The sequence below is a fragment of the Halichoerus grypus genome, chromosome 1, assembly GCF_964656455.1.
Source record: "Halichoerus grypus chromosome 1, mHalGry1.hap1.1, whole genome shotgun sequence".
NCBI classification, from domain to species: domain Eukaryota; kingdom Metazoa; phylum Chordata; class Mammalia; order Carnivora; family Phocidae; genus Halichoerus; species Halichoerus grypus.
In genome coordinates, this window is record NC_135712.1 from 92711595 (window position 1) to 92722262 (window position 10668).

A 10668-nucleotide genomic window follows, 5' to 3' on the forward strand; every position below is an offset into this window, starting at 1 on the left:
CTTGGATGTTTCCAGAGCTGCAGACTATCCAGAGCCCACATGAATTTCTTTTCTGTCCCCTGTCTCTCTCTGCCTGTGTCTCTCCTTTTCTTCATAGCAGATTGGCTCTCATGTTTTCTCCCCATCCTTGTGACTTTCCTCTTCCCTTGATCTTTATGTATTCTTTCTGGCCACTTATGCCATGTGAGGGCAGAAGCTGCCTTGGGAACACTATGAGGCACTCTTTGAGGCTGTCTTGTTCCCTTAGTGCAAGGAGCTCATTTGTGATGTGCTCAGGAAGATAGATACATCAGTGGAAATGCTCTTCCTCCGTAACCCCACTTTTATGGAGAGAAAGTTTTGGAATGTATTAGGCTAGTAATAACACTTAAGGGGTGACACCTAAAAGCTAAAGCGGTGCTGCCGTTGTGCCAAAATCTAGGTCCACAAAAGTTTTTCAGTCAAGGTCCCGTTCTGATTCTGGTTCGGAAGTTACCGCCATCAGTTTACCAGTCAAAATGCATGAGAGGGTGCAAAATGCTGTGTTCAGTCGACCACGCCCAGCCTGGCAGGAGGGCAGTGTGAAAGCCAGGACTGAACAGGAAGGACGGGAGCTTCCCCTACCATGAGACTCCGTTAGCAAAAGCTGAAAAAAGAGGGCTCTATTGCGTGGCAGTGACATTATAGCTGAGTAACTTGTGGTTTCGCAAATTCTCTCCCACATGTCAAGGCCCAATAAAAGTAGACTGTGCTGAAATAATGGCAAAAGAAAACAGAGGAATGCCTGGCAGCTAGTTGGGGCTTGGGCTCTGGATTGAAACACATGGAACCTTGGTAAACTTGGCTAGAGCTCTCTTTTTCCTTCCTACTTAAGCTGAACTACCCAACGTAAGCCATGAGTTTTGTGATGTTCCAGCCTCCCCCCTTCTCTATTGCCAAACCTAAGTCTCAGATCTCAGCAGTACGTTTAAAGAAGGTGCCAATCTGATGCCCACTCACTCACTGAAGGAAAATCAGAACCAGAGTGTGCCTGTTAATTCTGAACAGACTTAGCACAGAGCTGGTCCAGCTGCCCACCCCAGGCTGTCTCTGAAAGGGTCATGGCCATGCAAGGGCCTGGCTGTTCCATGGGAAGGGAAGGAGCCAGAGAGGTGGCTGGGCCTTCTCCAGAGGGAAAAGGCCAGAAATAAAGAGGAAAGAACAGCAGCACCCGGATGCCAAGTTCTTCAAGGATAACAACACTGTCGAAATTGACCACTGTAAACCTCTTCTCTGCCCTAGAGGACAAGGGGTAGAGAAAGGGCCACAAATGGGTGCTAGACCCTTCCTCCTAGAGCCAGAATACGAATAGACCTAAAGCTGTAAGAGAAATCTCCTGGCTTTTCACTGTGAGAAAGCCAGACATTAACTTCCACCAGGCTGTGGCTAAAAGAAACAATGATTAAGATAACTATCTCTTTGAACGATGTGGACACTCATGGGGTGTTTTTTAAAGTCTTTTGCAGATCTCCAGCACAAACCACTGCTTGTTGATCTCACGGTAGAAGAAGGTCAAAGATTGAAGGTTATTTTTGGATCACACACTGGTTTTCATGTAATTGATGTTGATTCAGGAAACTCTTATGATATCTACATACCATCTCATGTAAGTTCCTGAGTTCTACAACAACCTATGTAGAAAAGGGATTTGTTCTTGCACATTTTTAGTGCAAGTCATGCTAATTTCTACAAATCGGTACAGCAGATGGACTATCAATGCTAAAAGACTTCACTAAATAGACAATGCTTTTAACACAGAAAACATGTGACTGTAACTGATTTTTATGAGTGCTTAAAACTGAGTAACCCATAACAGCAATTCTTTGGCACTTACTAGACATGTTGTCTTATTGGACTTTAGATTAAAATGTGTATGATATTTTTCCTTCGGGGCATAAATTGTGTATTTTAAGTAAGAGTACAATAGACAACTTCCTATTTTCAGGTTTTGAAGGGAGATGGGTTCATGTGACTTGGGAAGTCTGTGGTCCCCTTTTGCTGTCTTTGTGGCTCTCTTCAACTTGAGGGGAGTGTTGGGTAGTAGAATCAGACACTGGAGGCATACCCTGGCTCTAGCCTGTGTTTATTTTGCAACAATGAGCACATTAGACAGTCTCTCGAACCCTCAGCTTTCCCATCTGTAAAATGGGGATAGAGGGACCCATTCCAGAGGGTTATCATCAGCAATAAATGAGGTAATACCTCTAAGGTGCTTGGCACAAGCCCCTGCAAATTGTCCTATGAACATTATAACACTGGAACACTGCCTAAAACCTGTCAAACAGAAATACCGCACCTGGTGTCACTTATTAGGATGGGTGCAGTGCAAGTCGTGTTTCCTGCACCTGATCCCGAGGCTACCATACAGTAGACACCGTCAGGAGAGTCTGAGGCCTGATCTGTTGCCAGTTGGTATCTTGAGAGTTTATAGGCTTTACTGCAAAAAAGCTCGATGATTGAAAAAAGTTGTTTCAGTACATGACACACGCACACGCACACGGTCTCTCTCACACACGTGCATGGCATTCACTGCTGCGTCCTAGCTTTCCACACGTGCGTGTGCATGTGTACACAGGACTCACAGCTTCCGTTCTTGGTGAGGTGACTGGGGCATCACTGTGATCATCCTCGGTCCTCTCATTTCCCCGCCAGGCAACTAGCGGGCTGCCATGTCAGCCTCAGCCCAGAGACCCCAGCAGCACTGCATCTCCCCTCCCACAACAAGTCCATCTACATTGATTCCAATAAAATGAGTGGTCATTTTAAATGTTTTTCTCAACAAGCCATTAATTTGGATTATTCTGTTATTTAGGCACCCAGATAGTCTGTGTTGTACGCTCAGAGCCTACTTGGTAGGCGTCTCTTTGGGTCCCACCTTTGACCATGTTTAGGCTGTTTCCACCAGATTCAGCTGGTTTGCATTCCCCTCATCTTTTTTTTAGAAGTAGATGGAAAACACGTGATTTCTTATTGTCCGTGAGACATGTGCTCAAATCCCAGTTCTACCACCAAATACCAGTGCAGCTTTGCTCAATCTACATAACCCCTCTGACATGCAGATGCCTCGTCTGTGGAGGACGATATCTACCACAGGGAACTGTTCTAAGGACTAGAAATGATATATGTAAAGAGCCCAGGGCTCGGCACATAGTCGGTGTTCCATACCTGTAATTGTTTTTAGGGAACAGGTCAATTGGATTCTCGACCTAGTGCCTAAGTCTGTATTTGTATACCAGGGTATTTGACAGGTCAGTGGTTAAATTAAGCAAAGCAAAGCAAAATGTCAGTCTCTAGAATGAAAATGGTGGGCGGGGGGAGGGGATCCTCTTTTTTGCAATTCTTAGAGATGAATAGTCAAGATGCTGTTTTATTTTTAAAAAGAATAATGCCTGGTCTTTCTTTGTCTCCTAGATTCAGGGCAATATCACTCCTCATGCCATTGTCATCTTGCCTAAAACAGATGGAATGGAAATGCTTGTTTGCTATGAGGATGAGGGGGTGTATGTAAACACCTATGGCCGGATAACTAAGGATGTGGTGCTCCAATGGGGAGAAATGCCCACGTCTGTGGGTAGGTTAACCATTCCTTATCTCCTTCAGCAGTTACACCCCCCAAATGAAACGAAAGTCAAGAAATGTGAAACAACCATTTGATTCCACAAAAAAACAAAAAAACAAAAAACAAAAACAAAAACAAACAAAAAAACCAGTCTGTGAATAACACTTGTAAGACTTGCTTTGTCTGTTTATCTCAAGTCGTTTGTCATTTTTGTGGTTAAGATGTGAACAGATGCTGTGAGTTATTGCCCATCTAATGTTTTTAATGCAGTTTTGGAAATTCCTTTTGACAGCCTACATTCATTCCAATCAGATAATGGGCTGGGGCGAGAAAGCTATTGAGATCCGGTCAGTGGAAACAGGACATTTGGATGGAGTATTTATGCATAAGCGAGCTCAAAGGTTAAAGTTTCTATGTGAAAGAAATGATAAGGTAAATCCGTTTCAACATTTGCATTAGTGTTTGCATTTTAAGAGACCACCAGGTACCTGTGAAACCTTCATTTTCCTTTATACTGATTTGAATCACATCTGTGTTAAACAATCAATATTCTCTTGAAATGGCATTATTTGGTTTGATTCATGTGAACCCTCAAAATATATTATTCACATATTTAAAAAGACATTAGAACTTCTAAAAATTTCTTGTAAACTCTTAGCAACTTTTGTGGCCTGCCGGCCTTATGCTGACTCAGCAGACATCCCAAATTCTCCTACGCACATGGGAGAGTTGGCCCATCATTAATCACTCACAGTGGGTCAACTCTGCACTGCACTTGGAGACTTTTCACAAAGTCACTATGGGGGACCCAACCCATCACATTATATTCACTTTTAAATGTAAAACATTTGACATGGAGAAATATAAACTTTTAAAAAAATGTCACCCGTTCCTTAAGAAATGCACAGTCGCAAACTCAACTAGTGCCATGTCCTGTGTCATTCCAGCCATGTTTCTTCTGAAGTGTCATAGGGGGACTGTTTTGTAGTGAAACTGGTGGAGTCCGTCTGGCATGATCAGTCGCCTCAGAAGGGTATTCTGCAGCAGTGCTGCTTCTCCCTTGCCCTCCCCGTAGACTAACCGAGTTTTTAGGAGCTAAGCTGTGCTCATTTGTGAATCCATCCTTTGTGACTATGGCCAACTTAGAATGCTGTCCCCAAATAGCAGGCAGAAACACCTATAGCAAAGAATGTGATGGGTTGAACAGACGTACATCTCTTGGTCCATCCTGGTTCCCCAGAGGCCAGATTGGTCTTAGTCCAACCCTGGGGGTGTGAGTCCAGACTGTATTTAACCCAACTACTCTGACCTGGTGCGGTCTGGGTGGACAACAGCTGTGGGTGCCAAGGATGGTTCCAGGGCCTTACCAGAGTATGCCAGGAAATAGACCTGACCCCTGGTAAAACTCCAGGCCCAACCCAGCCTCTGGGGATCATAAGAGTAGGAGTGAGCTGGGTATAGATCCTCACACTCCAATTCATTGACGACCCACCCCAGCAAGCCTGTTCTAAGCCATGCCCACACCCTCGGGAGCAGGCTGGGACCACACCAGTGTCTGGGGCCCAAGGTTCAGAGCCCAGGGTGCACACAGCCTGGAGAGAACAGCCGCCCCTTCTTCCCCTTCCCCCCCGCCAGTGTGTTTCCATGGGTCCTCTGTGCTTCCCCATTTTGAGTCATTGACCCTAACAGTAGCTATACTTACATATGTAGCATTAGCTGAATGACAAGCATTTCCCCAGAACTTCCTAGGAAGTTGTTGTTGGGAGAGACAGCATTCTTCTGAAGGAGTTGTGGAAATGAAGTAGCAGAGACTTTACACTAGTGACAAAAGTAAATGCCTTGGACCAAAGTTTGGTGTTGGCTGACTAAGGGCTAGGCCACAGCCCAGAATATTATTTTCCCAGGGCAGTGGTTCACTGACATTTAAGCATGTAGTAACCCAAATTTTGCTCATTCCTCTTAGTTGTTTGATAAAATGATGTAACAGACCCAGACCTAATGGACTGTGGTTCTGTTTATTAATGCCATGTCTCCTTTGGCCTAGGATATGCCTGCACCAGCAGACAAGCCAAGAGTTAACTCTTGATATACCAAAGTGAATAGGCATGAGACACCTTAGCCTATCCGACCACACCATTTTTTTTTATTTTAAAAATTGATAACTGAAGTTATATAGTAGTAAGTAGACCCAAAATCCACCCCCGCCACCAACCTTGGGAATTTGAAAGGATTCTCTTCAGTCCTAAAGTCTGCCCTCTTGTCATTATGGGGGAGAGAAGGGAAGCCTCTATGGCTTTTTAGAGATTAACAAAGGACCTGTTGTGTCCTAGGCCAAAAATCTAGCACATTACCTAGCATGAAATGCCCGTTTAAAATGTGAGCATCCTAAGGGATGCTGCCAATTAAGATATAGCCCCTCCCGTGTTCCTGAAGGCCAGTACCACGATACGTGATAGTAATAATCATAGTAATCAAGTCAGGAGTGTTTACAGAGGATGCACTGTATTAAAAGGCACTTTTATAAACACCAGCCGTTGAGTCTTAAGAGCTGACACATGGCAAGGATAGGACATGTGAGAGAAAATGGATGGACGGTTGAAGAAAAGAGGAAAAGAAACCATGCAGCTGAACTAACTTCTTTTTAATTTCAAACAGGTATTTTTTGCATCCGTGCGATCTGGAGGAAGTAGCCAAGTGTTTTTCATGACCCTCAACAGAAATTCCATGATGAACTGGTAACAGAAGAGCACTTGGCACTTGTCTTCATGGTGTTGTTTCTAATTAAAAAGAACATAACTCATGTGGACTTAAGCCAGTCTAGAGCAGAATCAGAAGGCTTGGTTGAACATACCGATTTCCCCTTTTCCTCTCCCTCCCCCTGTCCCAGTACAGTCCACAGTCCATCTTTCAATGTTGCAGCCTGGTTGAGACGGAGAGAAAAACGTGGCAGGAATTTCCAGGAGACCCCCAAGAATGCTGCGTTGTTTGTGGACAAATATGGACCATGTGCCCTTCGGAGTTAGGGATAGAAACAAATATTGTGTGCTCTTATGATTAAGCTGTGTTATGGTGGGTTTTGAGTTTTGCTTTTTGTTTTTCCACCTTTTTCCTTTACCCCCTTACTTTGTAAGAATGGGGAGAGAATGCATACTGAGAAAATGAGTCTGTTTTTAATTCTGTCTGCCTGCTAGCTTTAAGTATACGATATGTTGTAAAATTTCCAATTTCAAATGGTGAGAGACAGCACAATAAATGTACCTTATCTCCTTACACTGAAGGCCATAATTGCATAGTGGGGTAATTTTAGAACTCTTTTGCCTTCACCAACCCAAAAGGTTGCTTTTTGATAGCAACTGGCTAATGAATTTTTAAAAGAAAAGAAAAAATACTAGTTTTCCCCTCTTTGGGGAAATAGATTTTAAATGGCTAAACTACTAGCCTTAGACTAATAAAATCAACTACCATTTTTGTGAGTCTGACAGGCCCTATTTTTATATGGCCCTGTGCAGAATGGAATGTGTTGAATGGGATAGTAGTGCCATTGTATTGAGTTGGCTCTAGCGATTGAGGGGCTCTAGAACACAACCTTCCCTCAGCTATTAGGCAACAGATCAGGGCAAAAGATGGGATGACTGATGGGGTCGGACAAAGAGAGCTTCTGGGAAACAAACTAAAAAAAAAAAATTTATATATATATATCTCTCCATATATATATATACATAAATATATATATATACACACACATGTATGTGTGTGTGTGTGTATATATATATATATATATATACACACATTCTTTTTTTAATGCACAAAGCCTCTAGCTAAGAGGTCACTGGCTTCGGGCTTCATTAGGAGTGAGACTGTTGAGTTCTTTCTGGGAATTGGGGCGTGAATGACATCCAGACTCTGGTCATTCCCAGCTTTCTCCTGAGGGTGCCACTTTCTCAAGATGAAAACTGTGACTGAAAAAATAATAATAATAAATGTTTCTGAGCTGCCTGTGTTCTCTCTGGGTTGGTGAGAGAAGGGACTAGACTACTAGGCCTGCGTGAGACACAGCAGGCCGCACTGGTTCAGAGTTTATAGAACTTAAAAGCAAGGCTTTGGCCAGAATTCTGAGACCCTGATCATTTTCCCTTCCTCCAAATTACCTAACATCCGGTAAACAACATTTGTGCAGAGATATGTATGTATTTAGTTCAGGTTGACTTGTGTCCTTATAAACTCTTACTCGGATGATTTGAACTTTTACGTGACTGTCTGGGGTTTTTTTTCCAAAGCTACAAGCATGGCCGCCTGTGGATCGAGGTGTTGCAAAACGATATCTGTGTTGCGCTTCCTGTTTTAACCTACCTCGTTTCGTTTGTTTTGTTTCACTGTTCATCACAGCAGTGTTATCTCCAGGAGACATATAGAGAGCTCAACTGGCAATCTCAGGTGTAGTTAATATTTTTTAAACAAAACAGTAGTTGACCAAATTGTTCTTCAAAAATTAAAAAAAAAAAAATCCAACATCGACAAAAACTAATGCGGTTTCTGAAAAAAGCAATTACTGTAAAGAGATTTTTTTTTTTTAAAAGTCTGTGATCCTACTGATTTTTGCCTAAATACGTTAGCAGCTGATGTACTATTAATGAGAACGAAATATAAGTTAGGAAAATGGAACCAATTCAATCTGGTGGCTTGGGCCAACGGGGGAAGGGCAGGGGAATTATTGCAGTTTCTGAAGTAGATGATTATGCCTCTCCTGTAAAGGGGTTATCCTTTGCATTTATTTTAAGCAGATAATGCACAGTAATGGAATTGAGGATTATCTTCAGGCCATCACCAAGATGTCCTCATCACGGTCCCTTTAGCTCTCAAAAGCAATGAAATCCTCCTGTTCTCATTTTTACTGCTATGGATCTGCTGCTGAACAATACTCTCTTCACAAATTCCATGCAACAAATTTCAGCAATAACCGTTTGGATTGAATTTAGCAACTACTGTAATTGGATGCTGACGTGGACAAAATACATTGATTTGGGTCCCATCCCCAAATGTGATTGCCACCAGTTCTTTATATTGCTGCTGTGGTATTTTAAACCAGAAGCTTCTTTAAATTATGTTGCAAACTGATCTTTGTTTTTATGTTATGTTTTGTTTTGATTTCTAAGTGATGAGTTCGAAACACACAGCTTTAAATGATTTTTTTATTGTGGGATTTTGGGTACAGTTAAGAAATAAAAGGGAATCATTGTGTTTAAACATAAGGTAGTTTGTGAATGTATTTTTTAAAATCTAGAGTCATTGCAACAAAAACTCATAAAAACAATATTAATGCGGTCTTGTTTACAGTATGTACAGTGACATTACATAGAACACGAGCTGCTTCTGGTGCCAGCAACAATAAAACACAGACGTGAAACATCAAGCCATGCCTTTTATATTTTTGTACCACTATTTAAATGGAGTACAAGGCAAAACTAAATTTAAAAGGGCCCCTAACAAAGCTGTCTTCCTTAACAGATCTCTAAAGAATTCCTTGAAGCTTTTATCTTCAAAAATACATTTTCTTCCATCAGGACAAACCCCAGCCCTGATACACTGAGACCCCGGTCATGCAGAGTATTCCAGACTATTGTTCTTATGGCTCATAACAATTCCCAACTTTCTGGTTTGTTTGTTTGCTTTTTCTTTCTTTCATTCTTTCTTTCTTTCTTTCTTTCTTTTTTTTATGGTGGGGGAAGGGTTGTGCTTTTCATCCATCTTAATAGCACCTTAATAAAAATTTCTTTAATTTTGAAACTAGTTAGTTTCAGTGTTTAGTTTTAGTTCTTCCCAGAGGGGATTTTGTTTTGGGAATTGGCTCATTTTATTTTTGTTGTTCTACAAAGGGAAACTGAGCCCTCCCCCCAAAGTAAGTTTTGCTAGATCTTTTCAGTCCTTATTGCTCTAAATTTGATAATCATACCGTAAAATCCACAGAGCCTGCCCAAACCATAGTCTTGGCCCAGGTTCTGACAGGTGACCATCATTCTAGGGTGCCGGTCAGGGGAACTGCAGTAGGGATTCCTGCGTCCGGTGGGTGGTAGAAACAGATGACCTCTAGGATCTCCTTTTGAATGGTGAGAGCCCTCCCCATGCCAGTTACATCCCGACCATTGCCAGTGCACACAATATGAATGAAGACAGCTTGCACTAAGTTCCACACAGAATTAATGGCTCTGTTTACATAAATGTCATTATTTTTCTTGACTTTTAAACGATGCTTCAAGAAGACCTAGAGCCATTAAAACAGTATAGATCAAGGTCCTGAGGAAATCGCACAAGGCCACCCGGACAGGGACTCCATTTTTCTAACACAATGCCAGTGCTTTCTAACATACACGTCTCACATACTTGGCATCGAGTACACATTTTTAAAAAGCATCTTCATTCCTGGTTGTCAAGACCGACTAACAGTTTTCTGTCTGCTCTTGTGACTCATTGGTCATTGGTGTCTCTGGTCCCTCTTGTGTGGTAGATTAGAAAGATATGTGAAAGTCAGGTCAGAGCCCTTTTGGTTTTGTCCGCTGCCAGACAAAAAAGTGCCTGAAGTCTGACCTCCCATTCCATGAAGTTAAAGAAAAAAATTTCTTTTCTTTCCTATTATGTGTACCAGTTCCCGTCACTGTATTCTGGAAATGTGGAAGAGCTCTTTGTGTCAATAGTGTGTGCTGTCTTTGGAAGTCTGCTTGAACAGGCATCCCTGCATTTGTGCTGATTGCTTTCAAATATAAGATGTGCTACCTTATTTTTAAGGAAGAAAATAAAATTTGTTTTAACCCACTGGAGGAAAACAGGAGAAATATCCACAACACACTGATAACAATTCTGAATCATCCTCCCAAGCCCCTGATGTTCCAAAATCCTTTCTGATACTATGTTCTGGCCATCTCAACAGTTTCTGTGAATTATCAGTTACCTTTTAGTTCATTCCTCAAAAATTTGAATCTGACCAAATCAAATGAAGCATAACAAACAAATCTATAACTGGCCTCCCTTGAGACGACATAGTTATAACATAAAATCCAGAAGTCCAAATGTGATTTCGTTTACCTGCCAATATTTCT

The 10668-nt window shown here is 41.9% G+C and overlaps 1 protein-coding gene across 5 annotated transcripts in view; it reads left to right on the forward strand.

Moving 5' to 3' along the window:
• Positions 1-8987, forward strand: part of TNIK (TRAF2 and NCK interacting kinase) — a 382741-nt gene extending 373754 nt beyond the window's left edge. For 4 of the 5 annotated variants that reach the window (XM_078069253.1, XM_078069254.1, XM_078069258.1 and 1 more), the window contains 4 exons: positions 1475-1624; positions 3430-3589; positions 3870-4009; positions 6233-8987. In XM_078069253.1, the coding sequence (XP_077925379.1) occupies positions 1475-1624; positions 3430-3589; positions 3870-4009; positions 6233-6316 (534 nt within the window). In that variant the 3' untranslated portion in view covers positions 6317-8987. The remainder of the gene's footprint in view (positions 1-1474; positions 1625-3429; positions 3590-3869; positions 4010-6232) is intronic. The other variant, XM_078069267.1, reaches the window with a different exon arrangement.
• Positions 8988-10668: the final 1681 nt, after the last annotated feature.